The sequence below is a fragment of the Microcaecilia unicolor genome, chromosome 2 (assembly GCF_901765095.1).
Source record: "Microcaecilia unicolor chromosome 2, aMicUni1.1, whole genome shotgun sequence".
In the NCBI taxonomy this organism is placed as follows: Eukaryota; Metazoa; Chordata; class Amphibia; order Gymnophiona; family Siphonopidae; genus Microcaecilia; species Microcaecilia unicolor.
In genome coordinates, this window is record NC_044032.1 from 492,857,344 (window position 1) to 492,877,136 (window position 19,793).

General features: G+C 42.9%; 1 protein-coding gene across 1 annotated transcript in view; it reads left to right on the plus strand.

The window, feature by feature from the left end:
• Nucleotides 1-19,793, plus strand: part of HTT (huntingtin) — a 990,576-nt gene that overhangs the window by 956,015 nt on the left and 14,768 nt on the right. The window contains exons 64-65 of the mRNA XM_030191138.1: nucleotides 341-446; nucleotides 18,639-18,801. Coding sequence (XP_030046998.1) covers nucleotides 341-446; nucleotides 18,639-18,801 — 269 coding nt within the window. The remainder of the gene's footprint in view (nucleotides 1-340; nucleotides 447-18,638; nucleotides 18,802-19,793) is intronic.

The following is a 19,793-nucleotide window of genomic DNA, read 5'->3' on the forward strand; positions in this document are numbered from 1 at the left end:
AACCCTACTATCTGCCCTTCTCCATTGAGAATGTTGATATTGTTGAAATTGAGTTTTAATTCCAAATTTAGTGTGGGGTTTTTTTGTTTGTTTGTTTGTTTATTTTTTTAACCGTACATCAGAGGTGAAAAAAGATGGTATGACAAACAAGTGTAGACATTTGGAAGAGGCACAGGAGTGAAGTACAGAAAGTAGGGCAGAGAGAGAACTATATGGAGGTATGATTAATAATGTACCAAATAGGGGCAGGGAGTTAGGGTGCTGAATGTTCTAATACACAAATCCTAATGCCAAATGTGGGCTCATGTCTTACATCGTTGACCAACTTCTTTCTATCCAGGAAAGGAAAAGATCAGCCCAGGTCGAACTTCAGATGTGAATGCCACAGTTCCAGACAGTGAATCTGTTATTGTAGCTATGGAACGTGTATCTGTTCTTTTTGACAGGTAAATTAAAGTTTACTTTTATTTATATATTCTTCCTGAAGTTCATATCGATGCACAGTGTTCTATTAAACAGTGCACTTCATCTGGCAGTGAAAGATGAGACTTAAAAATGAAAATAACAGCAATGAAACTGTCTAAGAGAAAATATCAAAAGCAATGCTACAAAATATTTAGCATTGCATTTGAGCAATAAATTGGACTTGGATTGTACCACTTCCATGGGACTATTGCCTGATTGCTGCTGTTTGGGTATTTTTCTGATCATAATTATTTTGCTGCCTTAAACATGAAGTGAAAATACATACATGTATGTATTTATAAGTATATATTCGTCAACCTGCCCGCCACAAATGAAATGTATTCACCATTTACCCCAGAAGCCGCTGCTGTCAGGTCCAAATAACTCAGTGGCCTTTTACTTTTTGGGAGAAGTGATTATGGAATACACACAAGGGCTGTTTTACTAAAGTGCTCTAAAATTTGCAGCTAACACACTTTAACACATTATTTTACCATGTAATAACTGCAAATCTTATGCAGGGCTTTCCCAATTTTTTTGGTAGGTCTTATGCTAATGTTCCTGTTAGTACACATTCCCTGCCAAATGCTAACATGGGAGCAAAAATTATATCACACTAGCTGGCTAACGCTTCCATGCCACACCCCGCGATAGAAAACTTCTTTAAAATTTAATAACGTACTGATTAACGAGCGTAAACAGGGAAAATACCACAAAATACTTTAATGTGTTTGTGCAGAAGCCTGTTTTCATGCATTAACTGTGCATTGTACCTAATGCACTTTAGTAAAAGGGCCCCTTAATTCCTGGTAAGCACAAATCCCTACCCCATGCCACTACATACTTCCTCCCCCACTCTCCACCTCAAATTTGCACAGGAGTGAAGTACAGAAAGTTCAGTTCTTTTTATTTCCTGCTGTGCACTCCACTTTTGCCCCTACATTCTCACTCTTCTTTCTTCTCCTCTTTTGTCTCCATTTATTTCACTCTCCTCCTGTACTACTCTCCTGAAACCTGAGAAAATGTTGCTGCCTCTCATGGACCCCAAGAGAATGCAGAATTTTCTATGGGATTCCTGTTCTACAGCCCACTTATCCACAGAAGAAAACATTTGAAAAAGCACTTATCCCATGCAGACTGAGTGGATTTTTCAAATTATATAGGTGCATTAAATGACAGTGGAGACTCTTCCATGCTGCACTGGACAAGCTCCCCCAGTTTTGTTTGAACAAGTGATTTGATATTTAGGCCCAGTGTATCCTTAACTTTTCTGAGGCTACCCATAATTATGCAATTATGCTGAGCATTTTCAGACTTGGTTTGATTGTAAACTGATGTTACCTGTGTCTTAATATCTTCCTGATAAACTGCTGACTCTATACCTGCTCCTATTCTATCTTATTAAAAAAAATAATTACAAAAACCTGTCTTTTCACTTGCTGAGGGTCTGACTCTATAGTCCCACCCACCCCTAGGTGAACTCCCTTTATATAGGGCAATCAAGGGACAAGTATCTTCATTACACCATAATTGGTCAGTCCTACTCCTTGTCTATCATAGTTCACCTTTTCACACTTGTGAATCACATCAATATGACCTTCATTCAGTGCAATATACAGTGGTGTGCTGGTAAATGTTTAACAGCAGGCTCTCTCCCCGGTCCACCTCTGCGCCCCTCCCCCATCCACATCTGCGCCCACCCATCCACCTCTGCGCCCCCCCCCCCCTCCAAAATTGCAGAGCTCGCTATAGCCGGGGAGAGAGGCTGGGGGGGAGGGGCAGCAATGCATTACTCTCTCCAGGAAAAAAAAATTTAAATGCCCCCGGTTCCAATCTAATTCATGTTTAATGTGGGATAAAATGCCATAAATAAATATAAACTTTTAACGTTGAGAACCTGATTCTCATAACATGATGTCTGTTTTAGAAGCCCTTTACCAGGAAAAAAAATCTCTGCAGTATACCCAAAATGATACAAACCAAATTAGCATACAGACCAGGAATTAGGAAAACAGACAGTCTTGCCAACTCTGAAAAACAATGTGTTATTAAAATCTCAGAACCTAACAAACAGATCCCGATTCAGACACTTGGCCTTGCAGTCATACATGCAGAACAGAGATAGCCCCTATTCAAATTCTTCAAAAATTAACCTGAAATCCTAAGAAGCACAATACCAGAGAAACAGGAAGAAACACGTTGCTATACACTGCAAAATATGATAGCAGATGTAAATTCTCAAAGTGGACATATTCCAAACACTAAAATGAAAATAATTTTTTCTATCTTTGTTATCTGGTGACTTTATTTTTCTGATCATGCTGGCCCAGTATCTGATTCTACTGCTCTCCATCAGTTCCCTTGACTCCATTTCCAGGGCTTCCTTTCCATTTATTTCTTTTCTTTCCTCCTTTCCTCTTCATTTCTGGTCCTCCGCAGACTTGACTGTCCAGTGGATCCAGCTTCTTCGTATTTTCTCCATCCATGTGCAGTTTTTCTCCTCTCTTCCTTTTCCCTCATCTCATCTCCTTCCTCTCTCTTCCCTCCATGTTCAGCATTTCTTCTCTCTCCCTTCCCTCTCCTCCATCCATGTCCAGCATTTCTCCTTTCTCCCCTCCATTCATGTTCATCTCACTTCCTCTCTCTTCTCTCCCCTCCATCCATGTCCAGCATTTCTTCTCTCTCTCCCTTCCCCTCCATCCATGTGCTTCTCCTTCCTGTCTTCCCTCCCCTCCATCCATGTCCAGAATTTCTCCTGCCCTCCCCTCCATCCATGTCCTGAAACTCTCCTCTCTCCCCTGCCCTCCCTTCCATCCATCCATATCCAATAACCCTCCTCTCTCCCCTGCCCTCCTCTCCATCCACCCATGTCCAGCAACCCTCCTCTCTCCACTGCCCTCCCCTCCATCCACCCCTGTCCAGCAACTCTCCTCTCCCCTCCCTTCCATCCACCCATGTCCAGCAACTCTCCTCTCCCTTCCATCCACCCATGTCTAGCAACTTTCCTCTCCCCTGCTCTCCCCTCCATCCACCCATGTCCAGCAACTGTCCTGTCCCCTGCCCTACATCAATATTCAGCAATTCTCCTCTCTCCCCTGCCCCCTCCATCCATCCATATCCAGCAGCTGTCCTCTCTCCCCTGCCCTCCCCTCCATGTTCAGCAATTTCTCCTCTCTCCCTGGGCCCTGCCTTCCCATCTATATCCATCGATGGCTTTGATGCGCCTCTCTCCCCTGCCCTCTCGCTCCCATGTCCACCTGCCCACCCTCTTCTCCCCCCCCCCCCCCCCAACATCCCTCTTTTTGCTCCTGCTGTCCTGGGGGGTTTAAATCTTTGATTTACCTCCGTCACAGCGCCGCAGTGAAAGCCCTTCTCTAGCCTTCCCTTCGTTTCCTGTCAGTGTCCCACCCTCACGGAAAGAGGAAATGACGTCAGAAGAAGGCGGGACACTGACGGGAACGAAGGGAAGACTAGAGACAGGCCTTCACTGAAGCTGCTGCGACAGAGGTAAATCAAAACTTTAACCCCCCTCCTGCCATGCTTACCTCACCGCCAGGTTGCGCCGCCCCTAGGAGCCAGCTCACCCGCCAGAACAACCGGCTCGCAAGAGCTTTAAAATTTTAACAACCAGCTCTTGCGAGCCAGTGCGAGGCAGCTCCAGCACACCACTGGCAATACATGTTCTGCTTTAATCCTAAAACAAACTATCTGGAACCTTAGAGCTTGTCCTATCTTTCTCCAAATACCAGCTTTGAAAGATGAGATCAACAAACTCAAGAAGGAATTAGTTACAACTAAAGGAAAGCATCCAGGATTACTCAATTCCCAGCCAATTTACCATCACCACTGCCACAGAGAATGAAACAATGGATGGGTCACAGTAGGCTCTGGTAGACTAAGCTCTGTGACACAGAAGCACTCACCCTCCCAACCTTTGGCCCTGTCAAATCCTTTTGCTGCATTGCATCATTATGATGCTGAAAAAAGTACTGTGGTGGAACCAGAGGCAATAAATGTAGCACAATGCAAGAAACATCCCCCAAACAATGCTAGATTGGTGAAAAGCAGTAAACTTTTACTGCTCAAAGACTCCATTATCAGAGGCATTAACTTATGAACACAGTTCAAGGGTTCCAGCCTAATGAAATGCCTTCCAGGATCTTCAGCTACCAGATGTACCGACCAAATACTGAAAGTGATCCAAGAAGAGAACAAGGCATCAGATACTGATTTTGTAATTCACCTGGGGACAAATGACCTGACCTGGCCTGGCCAACAATAGCAAGTTTACAGCACAGAGAATGTTCCAGAAGCTTAGGGAGGGACTGAAATCTTTGGTTTGTACTGTGGCTTTTTCTAAAGTAATTCCCACATGGGGGAAGGGAGAGGAAAGACTCCTCAAAACAGTGGATTTCATTAAGTGACTTCTGTCTTAGTGTAAAGAAGAAGGTTTTAGATACATAGGAGCATGGGGGTAATATGTGGAAAAATAACAGGCTGTACTATAATGATGGGCTACATTTTTCTGTGACAGGAAAAAGGATCATTGGGGAGAAATTCAGACAGTATGTTTCTAGACATTTAAACTAGAAGGGGGGTGACAAAAAGAGAGGTTCAAGACTTGCAAGCCCTGATGTTTGAAGAAAACTTGGATATTGTTGCTGTTACAGAGACGTGGTTCAATGATTCCCATGAATGGGATGTGACTATACCGGGCTATAATCTTTTTAGGAAGGATAGAGAGGGCCGAAGAGGTGTAGGAGTGGCTGTATTGCTTCGGTATTGCAGCCTGCTCACTTGATCACCACAGACTGCTCACAGAATAAAATACTACAGATTCTTTTAGATTCGTATTGGGTAAATGAAACTCTTTATTTGCACTTTAATTGGAGAGTGTATAAGTCATTATTGTTACTGCATCACAATGATTAAGAAATACACACACTAATCTAATACATTACTAAAGGAAAGCTATAGAAAAGTAAAATAAGAAAGATATTTATATATATACATACATCATCATCACTGGTCAGGAATTACATCATTCAGGCCCTTATCTCATCATCTGGGAGGCCCGTTTGCAGCAAAAAGTCTGAAGGGTCCAGACCAGGAACAAGTCTTTTCTGCACGATGCGTCCACCCACAGAATGAGCCCCAAGGCTCTGCTGCAAAAGCCTCCTTTTTATTAAGCTAAAACTTATCCTGGTACATGAGGATTCAGTCATATGCTCTCAGTTCAGGCAAACAAACCACTGGCCAGGTGGGTTATCTGCCAGACTTCAAACATACCCCGCCTCCCTCCTGCACAAGCTGACTTCAGAGACATTTCAACTTGTTCTGGAGATGTGCCTTATCTCATACATTGTTCTTGAGTGTGCCTTATCTCATACATTGTTCATTGAGATATACCAGGAAAGTCACTTTTGGGTCAAACACGGGGGATTCTAAAAAAGGTATTATCGATTAAAGCAAGACTGAAAAGCAATTTTTAATATTTTCCATCACAGTGGCGCTGTATGTGAGAGATAATATCAGAGTGGCTGAAACGCAGGGAAACTGGGGAAAGGAAGAAGCTTTATGGATCGTCCTGGAAAGAGAAGGTGGAACCTGTATCCACACGAAGGTTATCTACAGACCTCCGGCACAAACGGAGAAGCTAGACAAGGATCTGATAGAAGATATTCAAAAGATTGGTATGAAAGGGGAAGTGCTGCTGTTGAGAGATTTCAACTTGTCTGATGTGAATTGTAACGTCCCATCTGCAGAATCGGAAACAAGTAGGGAGATTGTGGACACCTGTCAAAGTGCCTTTCAAAGACAAATGGTGACAGATCCCATGAGGGAAGGGTCGATGCTGGATCTAGTGCTCACGAATGGAAGAAGTGTTTCCAATATCCGGGTGGGTGCCCACCTACAGTGGTGGAAATAAGTATTTGATCCCTTGCTGATTTTGTAAGTTTGCCCACTGACAAAGACATGAGCAGCCCATAATTGAAGGGTAGGTTATTGGTAACAGTGAGAGATAGCACATCACAAATTAAATCCGGAAAATCACATTGTGGAAAGTATATGAATTTATTTGCATTCTGCAGAGGGAAATAAGTATTTGATCCCCCACCAACCAGTAAGAGATCTGGCCCCTACAGACCAGGTAGATGCTCCAAATCAACTCGTTACCTGCATGACAGACAGCTGTCGGCAATGGTCACCTGTATGAAAGACTCCTGTCCACAGACTCAGTGAATCAGTCAGACTCTAACCTCTACAAAATGGCCAAGAGCAAGGAGCTGTCTAAGGATGTCAGGGACAAGATCATACACCTGCACAAAGCTGGAATGGGCTACAAAACCATCAGTAAGACGCTGGGCGAGAAGGAGACAACTGTTGGTGCCATAGTAAGAAAATGGAAGAAGTACAAAATGACTGTCAATCGACAAAGATCTGGGGCTCCACGCAAAATCTCACCTCGTGGGGTATCCTTGATCATGAGGAAGGTTAGAAATCAGCCTACAACTACAAGGGGGGAACTTGTCAATGATCTCAAGGCAGCTGGGACCACTGTCACCACGAAAACCATTGGTAACATATTACGACATAACGGATTGCAATCCTGCAGTGCCCGCAAGGTCCCCCTGCTCCGGAAGGCACATGTGACGGCCCGTCTGAAGTTTGCCAGTGAACACCTGGATGATGCCGAGAGTGATTGGGAGAAGGTGCTGTGGTCAGATGAGACAAAAATTGAGCTCTTTGGCATGAACTCAACTCACCGTGTTTGGAGGAAGAGAAATGCTGCCTATGACCCAAAGAACACCGTCCCCACTGTCAAGCATGGAGGTGGAAATGGTATGTTTTGGGGGTGTTTCTCTGCTAAGGGCACAGGACTACTTCACCGCATCAATGGGAGAATGGATGGGGCCATGTACCGTACAATTCTGAGTGACAACCTCCTTCCCTCCGCCAGGGCCTTAAAAATGGGTCGTGGCTGGGTCTTCCAGCACGACAATGACCCAAAACATACAGCCAAGGCAACAAAGGAGTGGCTCAGGAAGAAGCACATTAGGGTCATGGAGTGGCCTAGCCAGTCACCAGACCTTAATCCCATTGAAAACTTATGGAGGGAGTTGAAGCTGCGAGTTGCCAAGCGACAGCCCAGAACTCTTAATGATTTAGAGATGATCTGCAAAGAGGAGTGGACCAAAATTCCTCCTGACATGTGTGCAAACCTCATCATCAACTACAGAAGACGTCTGACCGCTGTGCTTGCCAACAAGGGTTTTGCCACCAAGTATTAGGTCTTGTTTGCCAGAGGGATTAAATACTTATTTCCCTCTGCAGAATGCAAATAAATTCATACACTTTCCACAATGTGATTTTCCGGATTTAATTTGTGATGTGCTATCTCTCACTGTTACCAATAACCTACCCTTCAATTATGGGCTGCTCATGTCTTTGTCAGTGGGCAAACTTACAAAATCAGCAAGGGATCAAATACTTATTTCCACCACTGTATGTAATAGTGATCATCACACAATATGGTTTGATATAAGGGCAAAGGCGGAGTGCTGGTGCACAAAACTCAAAGTACTGGATTTCAGACGCACCGATTTTGATAAAATGGGGGAATACCTGAAGAAGGAGCTGTTGGCATGGGAAGGCGTAGGAGAAGTGAAAAAGTAGTGGTCCAAGCTAAAGGCTACTATAAATATGGCAACTGATCTTTACTTAAGGAAAGTAAACAAAAACAAGAGAAACAGGAAACCTATATGGTTCTCCAAACAAGTGGCTGAAAAAAATAAGAGCAAAAGAGATTTTGTTCAAGAAATACAAAAGAACACAACAAGAGGATCACAGAAAAGATTATTGGATTAAACTCAAAGAAGCGAAGAGGGAAATATGGAAAGTGAAAGCACAAGAAGAAGAAAAATGGCTAAATATGTAAAGAGAGGTGACAAGTCCTTTCTCAGATATATTGGAGAAAGGAGAAAAGATAGGAATGGAATTGTAAGACTGAAAGATAATGAAAATGGCTATGTGGAGAGCGATGAGGATAAAGCGAACGAGGTAAACAATTACTTCTCTTCAGTGTTCACGGAGAAAAATCCTGGTGAAGGACCGCAGTTGGCTGCCGAGGGAATATCTGAGAATGGAGTGGATACTGCGTCGTTTATGGAGGAAAGAGTTTATAAACAGCTGGAGAATCTGAAGGTGGACAATGCTATGGGGCCGGATGGGATACACCCCAGGATACTGAGGGAGCTCAGAGAGGTCCTCATGGGACCTCTTAAAGATTTATTTATTTATTAGGATTTATTTACCACCTTTTTGAAGGAATTCACTCAAGGTGGTGTACAGTAAGATCAAACAGCAATAGGCAATTACATTAGCAAAAATATTCAAATAATACAAAGTATGGCATGGTATACTACTTTCAATGTCAACACAATATGTTATAGAACATTATAATTGATAGTGAATGGTAAGGCAAAGTTGTAACATATAGATGGGTAAGAAAGTAGTTAGAAAGTAAGGTGACTGATTTGAAGGAAGTTACACATGAGGTCAGAGAAATGGTTAAATATCTCAGCTAGGGTAGGAGTGGATAAACATGTCCTGTTGCAGTATGTGCAGCCCGAGTCACTCCTTGTGTGTGTGAGTGAGACTAAGAAGTTAGTTTCGTCTTCCTTTAAAGGCCTGGTTGGAGAGCCAAGCTTTCACCTACTTCCTGAAGTAGAGATAGTCTTGTGTTAAGCGGAGCCTTTCAGGCAGTGCATTCCAGAGTGTGGGGGGCTACTCCGGAGAAGTCTCGCTTGCGGATATCACATCGTGTAATGTCTTTTGGAGAGGGTGTGGTTAGTGAAAGTCCTTGGGAGGAGCTTAGTGTTCTTGGCAGTGTGTGGAGGATCATCCTGTTCGTCAGATACTCAGGGCCATATCCTTTCAGGGCCTTGAAGATCCGACATAGAGTTTTAAATTTAGCCCTGTATTGTACTGGTAGCCAATTAAGTTTTTGCAAAAATAGTGTGGTTTGGTCACATTGCTTGCAACCTTCAATGAGTCTTGCTGCTGCATTCTGCATCAACTGGATCTGGTGCAGGCCCTTTATAGTCAGACCATTGTAAAGTGCATTGCAGTAATCCAGTCTTGATGTTATCATGGCATGCACAACTGGGATAAAATTTACCTTCTCAATGTAAGGAGAGAGGCAGCGTAGCTGTCACAAATAGTAGAAGCAACTCTTGAAGGTTACTTGGATTTGGGGAATCAGAGTAAGTGTTGAATCTAACTGTATTCCAAGGTTCCTGACTTGTGATTTGAGGGGGAGTACTTCCCAAAAGGGCTTTTGATGTAAGGTATATATCCACTTGTGTTAGGGACCCAGAGAAGCTCGGTTTTACTTGAGGTCAGGCAAACTTTGTTGTGTTTAGCCCATTTTTGAATTGATGTTAGGTAATCAGTTTATTCAAGGCTGTAGGTATGTCTGGTTCAGTGGGTATGAGTACTACTACTACTACTATTAAACATTTCTATAGCGCTACTACACTTACGCAGCGCTGTACAAATTAACATGAAAAGACAGTCCCTGCTCAACAGAGCTTACAATCTAAATTGGACAGACGATTTATGAGTAGCTGCACATCATCCGAATAGCTCTAGAACTGAGTGGCCATTGACCCAATCAGCTCAGCTAGTGGCTTGAGGTAGATATTGAACAGCATAGGTGACACTATCTATCCTTGTGGTACCCCGCAGGTCAGTGTCCATGGTGGTGATGAGTTGCTGCCAAACATTATGGATTGTTGCCTGTCTGTTAGATAGGGTCTGAACCAGGCAAGTACTGTTCCATTGATTCCTGTTTCTGTCAGTTGTGCTAGCAAGATATCATGATCCATGGTGTCAAAAGCTGCTGAGAAATCTAGCAGTACTAACATCGAGGTGAATCCCTTGTCTCGGGTTCTGTGAAGATCATCTAGCAGGGATACGAGGACCGTTTCTGTTCCATAACCGGGTCTGATTCTAGATTGACATGGATCCAGCCAGTTACTCTTTTCTAACCAACCATTAAGTTGAACACAGACTGTTTATTCTATGAGCTTCCATAGAAACGAGATGTTGGATACTGGCCTGTAACTTTGAAGTTTGTCCTGGTCAAGGTTGTTTTTCTTCAGCAGAGGGCGAACTACTGCCCTTTTTAATGCTGTTGGTAGTTTGCCCATTAGAAAGAGAGGTGTTCACAATTTTTGTGGCATCTTCTATAAGGCCCATACTTGCCTGCTGCACTATCTTTGATGGGCAGGGATCGAGGGAGCAGGTAGTTGGTCAAAGGTCTCTTAGGATTTTGTCAAGGCTCTCCTCTGTCATTAGGTTAAAAGTGTCCCATCTGTCGCTGTGAGGAGGGGGCGAGTTTGTGCACCCCTAGTTGACTGGTTGGGGACCGGGTGGAATTGCTTGTAAATCCTGGCAGAGACTTTTAATTTTGTTGACAAAGTATGCAGTAAAATTATTGCCGTTCAGTTTAGACTGGGCAGGCTGGTTCTGTTGTGGGGGTTGCAGTAGGCCAGGGGTAGGAGGTCCTCGAGAGCCGCAGGCAGGTCAGGTTTTCAGGATATCCACAATGAATATGCAGGAGATAGATTTGCAAGCACTGCCTCCATGGTATGCAAATCTATCTCCTGCATATTCATTGTGGATATCCTGAAAACCTGACCTGCCTGCGGCTCTCGAGGACCGGAGTTGCCTACCCTTGCACTAGGCTGTTTACTGTACTGAACAGCTGCTTGGTTGAATTAGCAGCCTGTGCATAAGGCTAGGTGGTACTTTGCCATGTGCTTCCTGCTGTTTAGCCTGTCTTCATCCAGGCGAGATTTGCACCATCTCCTTTCCAGTTTTTGCCCTTCACGTTTAAGGATCCAAAGTTCTGGAGAAAACCAAGGTGAGCGTTTATGAATGGGGCATAAGACCTTTTTTAGTGGTGCTGTTTTCTCTAAGGTCTTGGCTAAGTGTGAATTCCAGATGTCAACTTGTTCTGACACTGTTGTTGTCTTTTTATCTACATGTGGATAGTCCAAGGCCTCTAGGAAATTCTCAGCAGTCAGATTTTTTTTGTCTCTGATCTCCTTCCAAACTCTGGGAGGTGCCATTTGTTTCAGGTGATCACTTAGGGAGAATTTAATTAGAAAATGGTCTGACCGCGATAGGGGTGTTATTTCAATACTGTTATCCCAGAATTCTGGGATGTCACTCCTTCGTAGAAGATCAGGTCTAGTATGTGACCCTTTACGTGGGTTGGAGAATTGATCACCTGTGTAAATCCTAGTGCTGTCATCGTGTCCAGAAAGGCAGCTGTGGTGGTATCTGGAGTTTCTATGTGTAGATTGAATCTCCCATGATCACCAGCCTAGGGTAATTCAGGGTCACTTGAGTAATCAGGTCTAGGAGGTCTTGCACAGATAATGTGTTGTTACGAAGTGCTCTGTATACTATGAGCAACAAGATTGGTTTCTCCTCTTCAAGTTGGATTAAAAGAGATTCTGATTCATGTAGCTGGAGGATGGATATTTTGCACAGTTTGATTGTGTCCCGAATCAAGACTGCTACCCCTCTACCCTCTTACTGGTCTTGGTTGATGTTGGATGTTGAAACCTGTTGGGCATAGTTCAGCCAGTGGTAAACCCCCACTTTCATCTAGCCAGGTTTCACTTATTCCTAGGATATCAAGATGCTGTTCATTTATGGCATCTTGGATCACCGAGGATTTCTTTGCAGTTGATCTGGTGCTCACCAGTCCTATAGTTCCCAGGTGTGGTCTGGGGGCAACTTTGGTGTGGCAGTGAGATGATCTTCTAAGTACTGTTATGTATGTGTTTGACCTCTTGCACTTTTGCCTTCTCTTTGGTTGGCGGGGATTATGGTTTCCTCTCACACACACAACTGGGATACTTGCATGGTCTTTGGGACCAGTGCACATTTTTTGTGTCAGAAACTAGTTAGGCAAAATTTCACTGGGTGGCACTGCAGTCCACTCTTTAGAGTACACCCTGTAGATCAGCAATCTTACTAGTTGGCAATGCAGGGTTAAGGCTTTAATAGCTGAAAGAACAGACCTTTTTAAAGTTGTATATTCAGACCAGGCCTGTGAGATCAAAGGCTTCCAGCAATAGAGAAACAAATTGCTTTACTTAGCACTTCTATGTGAAATTCTTGGGGACAGTGCAGAGGTTTCATTTAGTTATAAAGAATCTAACAGTTTCAAAATTAAGTAGTTATATAGTTAAAATAAATTTGTAACTCACTGATTATAGGTATGAGCTTTAGAGTTTCTGGTTCTGGTATTTTTGGGTGGTCCAATTGATGCAGGTTGCTGTAGGCTTTTTCTTTATTGTCCCGGAGGAAGGATAAATGTAAATAAGGACCCAGCTCCGATCACAGGGCATGAGGAGAGTTATTTGTAATGGGGAGATAAAATTTCCTTTCTCCAGCCAAAAATAAATGGAAGAAGTTCAGAGTAAAATTGAGGACTATTGCCTCAACACAGACTGAGCAGAAGTCAGTAAAAGTTTGGGTTGTAAATAAGCAGAAAATGTAGTTATTTAATCTAAGTTGCAGAGCTTGATGTGAACCCAGCCAGCCCAGCCCAGATCTTTAGAGATGGGAGAGATTCCACGAGATTGGAGACGAGTGAATGTGGTCCCTCTACACAAAAGCGGAGACAGGGAAGAAGTGGGAAACTACAGACTGGTAAGTCTCACGTCGGTGGTAGGAAAAATAATGGAGTTGCTGCTTAAAGAAAGGATAGTTAACTTGGTTACAGGACCCGAGGCAGGATGGCTCTGCCAAAGGAAAATACTGCCTAACGAATCTTATTGACTTCTTTGGCTGGAAGTCCAAACAACTGGATGAAGGACATGAGCTAGATGCAATCTACTTGGATTTCAGCAAAACCTTTGTTACAGTCCCCAACAGAAGACTCATGAATAAGCTGAAAGGGCTGAACTTGGGACCAAAAGTGGTGAAGTGGATAGGAAACTGGTTGACCGACAGGTTGCAGAGGGTGGTGGTAAATGGAATCCGCTTGGAGGAAAGGAAGGTGAGCAGTGGAGTTCCTCAGCGGTTGGTGCTGGAGCCTATTCTGTTTAATATATTTGTGAGATATTGCTGAAGGGTTGGAAGGAAAGGTTTACCTTTTTGCGGATGACACTGTTACGCTCTGCTACACTTCTCCAGGATGGGTTGGTTTCTGTTTCCTAACCTAGCAGCCGTCATCCGGGTTGGATGATGGACAGCAGCCATCTTGGCTAGCTCAGGAGGGGGCAGCCATCTTGGAGTAACGAGGTCAGGAAGGAAGCCCATATTTGGATGTAGGCACCTCTGCTGATGGGGGCAGCCATCTTGGAACAGCTGCTCATGGTTGAGCCTAATTCCTGCTCTATTTAAAGCCCTGTTTCCAGTCCTTCCATGCTTCGGCTTCTATTTGCTTAGAGGTTGTGGTCTTCATCTGTTCCAGTGTTTTCCTGTGTTCCTGACCTTGGATTGTTTACTGACCACGTGTTGTGTTGCTGCCTGCCCAGACTTTCGGATTGCTCTCTCTTTTGCTGCTTCACTGACTCTTTGCTCCTGGACTGTGTCTGCCTGCCTGCCAGCCTGGTCAGCGGTTGTGCAACCCCGCTGGTTCCAGTTGTCCTGGTGGCCGCCTGCACCTGGGGGCTCAACTCCCAAGGAACGGTGGTCGCTCCCCAGGTGAAGCTAGGGGTTGTCTGGCTGCCTGATCGAGTGTGGTGCCACTTCATCTTCGCCGTGCTCAGTCGGGGCACAAGGGCTCACATTCACCAGGTCATAACAGACACAAAGATAGCCAATAGAATGGATACCCTGAAGGGAGTAGAAACAATACATATAAAGGAGCGCATATGAGTTTATCTTATTGGGCAGACTGGATGGACCGTACAGGTATTTTTCTGCCGTCACCTACTATGTTACAATGAGAAGGCGTCTCCAAACGTTGGAAGAATGGTCGAGGGTCTGGCAGTTAAAATGTAATCATTACAAATATTCCTCTGTTTAATTTATACCATCACTCACAACCACATCAAAACAATATAACTAATATAAATAGTGAAATAAATGTGCTCAGTTCAAATCATTCCTACCATTACATCCCCAAGGGAACATGTGGCAAGGATTTAGAAGGAACCATCATCGCACATTAGGCGTTCCAATTTTAGGATCAGGTATGTACATACACTGCAATTCGTTCAAGCAGAGAGCTAGACTAGTAAAGCTACAGCCCGTTTTAGGATCTCTCTCTAATACCGACAAACATATAAAGACACTTCATATGTTGGGAAACTCCCTAATACATGCTGAAAAATAGACATATGCTAAGCAATACTGCTGACACTTAGATATTATTATTTAACACCTACTTGCTTATGCAGTTCTTCTTACAGAGATGCCTTATTACAGATACTCACCACCCCCTTACATCAAAATATAATGCACATCATATGACACAATGTACATACATAGTCATATGATACAACAAATGCTAACACAGATGTATCAAACTGATAGCTCAGTAGTGATATATTAGTTTTCCTTATTTATTTTGTAAGTTATAATTTAATGCCAAGAAGTGCAGAGTGATGCACTTGGGGTGCAGAAACCCAAAACAGAGATACCGGATAGGAGGGGAGAGATTAGTAAGCTCGACTCAGGAGAGAGATCTTGGGGTGTTGGTGTCAGAGGATATGAAGGTGAAGAAACAATGTGACAAGGTGACAGCTGTGACCAGAAGGATTCTAGGCTGCATAGAGAGGGATATAACCAGCAGAAGAAAGGAAGTGTTGATGCCCCTCTACAAGTCGTTGGTGAGGCCCCACTTGGAGTATTGTGTTCAGTTTTGGAGGCCATATCTTGCTTAAGATGTAAAAAGACTGGAAGCGGTGCAAAGAAAAGCTACAAAAATGGTATGGGATTTGCGTTGCAAACCATACAAGGAGAGACTTGCCGACCTGAACATGTATTCCTTGGAGGAAAGGAGAAACAGGGTTGACATGATACAGACATTCAAATATTTGAAAGATATTAATCCGCAAACAACCCTTTTCCGCAGACAGGAAGGTGGTTGAACTAGAGGATATGAATTGAGGTTAAAGGGGGGCAGACTCAGGAGTAATATCAGGAAGTATTCTTTCATGGAAAGGGTGGTAGATATGTGGAATGCCCTCCTGCGGGAGGTGGTAGAGATGAAAACGGTAATAGAATTCAAACGTGTGTGGGATAAACACAAAGGAATCCTGTTTAGAAAAAATGGATCTACGGAATCTCAGCGGAGATTGGGTGGCAACGCCAGTAATTGGAAAACAAAACTAGTGATGGGCAGACTTCTAAGGTCTATGCCCTGATCGTAACTGAATAGATATGGATGTGTTGGAGTGTAAATTTTAAGGGACTTCAATGTTAGCTTCAGAACTTTTAGTACAAGAACAGTGCTGGGCAGACTTCTATGATCTGTGCCCTAAGAATGGCAAGGACAAATCAAACTTGGGTATACATATAAAGTATCACATACCATGTAAAATGAGTTTATCTTGTTGGGCAGACTTGATTAGCCGTTCAGCTCTTTATCTGCCGTCATTTACTATGTTACTATAAGTTGGAGGAAGGGGATGGGATTTCATATACTGGCTTTCTGTGGTTACAATTAAAGCAGTTTACATATTATATACAGGTACTTATTTTGTACCTGGTGCAGTGGCGGGGAGCTGCAGTGGGAATCGAACCCAGTTCCTTTGGTTCTCAGACCGCTGCACTGACCATTAGACTACTCCATATGTGTCATGAAGACAGTTTGATGATAAATTGCCGATCTGTATATGTGGAACACATTTCATATGCTCCACCACACAGTTTTCTGATAGTAATGATTTCATTGCCAGCCTAGAAGTAAAAGTCTCTTTATTCCTCTATTAATCCACTGAACTATCCAGATCTCCAAAACCAAACTTTTTTCTTGTATCTTAGGAATAAGAGAGAAATGGGGAGTACTGCTGCAGTGGGAGTACGTCAAACACAATTATGATACATTCCATTGGTTTAGCATTCTTTGGTTCTTAAAATATGCATATAGAAATTATACATTTGAATTGAAATCTGATGAATCTAAAATTGTGTTGTTTTTCTCATACTTTAACCATATTTAAGTAATATCAGCGTCTCAATAGGATTTTCTCCTAAGGAACTGAACAGATTATATCCAAAAATGGATTTGCAGCTGAAATGTAGGAAAAAGGTGATTTAGCATCTTTTGGTAATCTTATCAGAGTTTCTTTTTGATTATCAGTGACAAGATGATAAATGCAGAGAAGGAGGACAATAACAGACTTATGTTCAGTGCATAATTGCCAGCTTGAAGTGATGAACATTATAAATTCAGTAATGTTGCCTGAGCAACTGAAATAGATGAGAAGAAGCAGCTTGTGAGGAATTGTGCTTTTATAGCAAAACACAGTGAAAACAGATGGTGAAAAGAATGATCAGCCTTTTAGGGCTCTGATTTCAGACAGGGTTTTTCTAACAGGCTTAAGCTATCATGATTGCAGGAGGAAGTAGAGAGATCATGTGATTTATGGAGATTTATTCCTGGAGACAGCAGACTAGGCCAGGAGGAAAGACACCAGAAGTGATTATTGCTATGTTCCCCTCCAGTACTGGAACCAGAAAATTGACTTTCAGGCTCATTTTTGAAAGAGAAGGACGTCCATCTTTCGACATAAAACGGAAGATGGACGTCCTTCTCACAGAGACGTCCAAATCTGTATAATCAAAACCCAATTTTGAACGTCTCCAACTGCAGCCCGTCGTAAGGACATGCACATTTCAAGGGGGCGTGTCGGAGGCGTAGCGAAGGCAGGACTTGGGCATGCCTAACACTTGGACGTCTTTGACCCACAATCAAACAAAGCAAGGATGTCCCTGACGAACACTTGGACGTTTTCACCCGGATGTGGGTTTTTTTTACGAATAAGTCACAAAAAGGTGCCCAAAATGACCAGATGACCACCGGAGGGAATCGGGAATGACATCTTGTTACTCCCCCAGTGGTCACTAACCCCCCCCCCCCTCAGAAAACATCTTTAAAAATATTTTGTGCCACCCTCTGTGCCAGCCTCAGATTTCATACTCAGGTCCATGACAGCACATGCAGGTCCCTGGAGCAGTTTTATTAGGTACTGCATTGCACTTCAGACAGGCGGACCCAGGCCCATACCCCCCCTACTGTTACATTTGTGGAGGAAATAGTGAGCTCTCCAAAACCCACCACAAACCCACTGTACCCATATATAGGTGCCCCCCCTTCACCCGTAAGGGCTATGGTAGTGGTGTACATTAGTGGGTTTTGGGTACTCAGCACACAAGGTAAGGGAGCAATTTGTGAAGTCCATTGAAGTGCCCCCTAGGGTGCCCTTTTGGTGTCCTGGCATGTCAAGGGGACCAGTGCACTACAAATGCTGGCTCCTCCCACGTCCAAATGGCTTGCATTTGGACGTTTTTGACATGGATGTCTTTGGTTTTGAAAGTCACCGAAAATCAGAAACGTCCAGATCCAAGGATGTCCAAATCTAGGGACATCCAAATTTAAGGATTTGGATGTCCCTGACAGCTTTTTCACAACGAAAGATGGACGTCCATCTTTTTTCGAAAATACGGGTTTCCCCGCCCCTGGATTTCAACGTTTTGTGAAGACGTCCAAATCGCAACTTGGACGTTTCTTTCGAAAATGCCCCTCCATGTATATAATAAGGGCAATTCTATAACTGCGTGTATTCAGTTCCACGTGCCTTGTGTTCATAATTGCACTGCTCGCTATTCTATAAGGGAGTGCATAAGTGCTTTACCGTGTAACTGCACAGGGGCATACTCGTGGGCAGGACATGGATATGACTCCCACTTAAGCATGTATATTGTAAGGCCATGGTGGCCATGTGGGTTTACACTAGTATTCTATAACAAAAATCTGAGCACCTAGATTCTTTTATAAAATAAGTGCTCCCTGTGCAGCACTGAGCCACCTATAAGGGAGCAAGCACCCAGTTATAGAAATGCCCCCAAATTGGCCAGCTGAATGCAATTGAATTGTACTAACTTCTTGTTGCCTTTCATTTTTTTAACTCTAGAATCAGGAGAGGGTTTCCTTCTGAAGCTCGAGTAGTGGCACGGATCCTCCCTCAGTTTTTGGATGATTTTTTCCCACCTCAAGATATTATGAACAAAGTTATTGGAGAATTCTTATCCAATCAGCAACCTTATCCACAGTTTATGGCAACAGTAGTTTATAAGGTACAGTGTCTTCTGGTTGGACCATGAAAATCTTGGTGGATTATCATTAAAAACGAGATGAATGAGTTGTAGTATATATATATATATATATATATATATATATATATATATATATATTTATTTATTTATTTATTTATTTATTTATTTATTATTTATTTTTTTTTTAAGGACGGGGAGAAGCTTTCACAGGTTGGTTGAGCAACTTCATTGCCAAGCAGGTGACAGATTGAATTTCCAAATCCAACTATGGATCATTAGGTTGCCCAAAACTGGAGTTGTTAAAAAAACTAACATTCACAACTACAGTATTGCCCAGTAGTGTTACCTATGTCCAGAATCAGGGTTTGTGTACTGATTTCTGGAGGGAACCAGAACTCATGGCTTGGGCCAAGGATTATTGCGGTTTATGGTTGAGTTAGGTGAGAGGGAATTTATAATGTTGAAGAAAAATCCATAGTTACTCATGTCATGATAAACCTGTACTTAAAGCTGGTTCCAACCAAGCTGGAGACCAAAGTAGAAAGAAACTGCTAAGTAACACATAAAATGAATCTTTCTTTTTAACAGACATTTCTCTTAGTTTGTTTTATTTTGTTTCAAAATATTTCTCCAAGGACAAGCAGGACATCATTTGCCATTTATGAGACCTTTTTTGTTCTTAATTTTTCTTATTATTTTAACAAATAAAAAGAAAAATTAAGAACAAAAAAAAGGTCCCATAAGTGACAATACGGTGTCCTGTGGTTCTCAAAGAACACTTGCTGCAGGTGAGTAACTTTGCTTTATTGGAAGACAGATCACTTACACAACAATATTATATGCACATGCTTTATTTACACTTATTATATCGTTTCAACTGCCACACAGAAGTAAGCCATTTACATACTAAAAAGACAAAACCAATAAAAGACTGGAAAAAGGAACTCCAGTATCGCATAGGACAGGCAGGGAAATAAAGACAGTACAAATATACCAAACAAACCAAGGAAAAA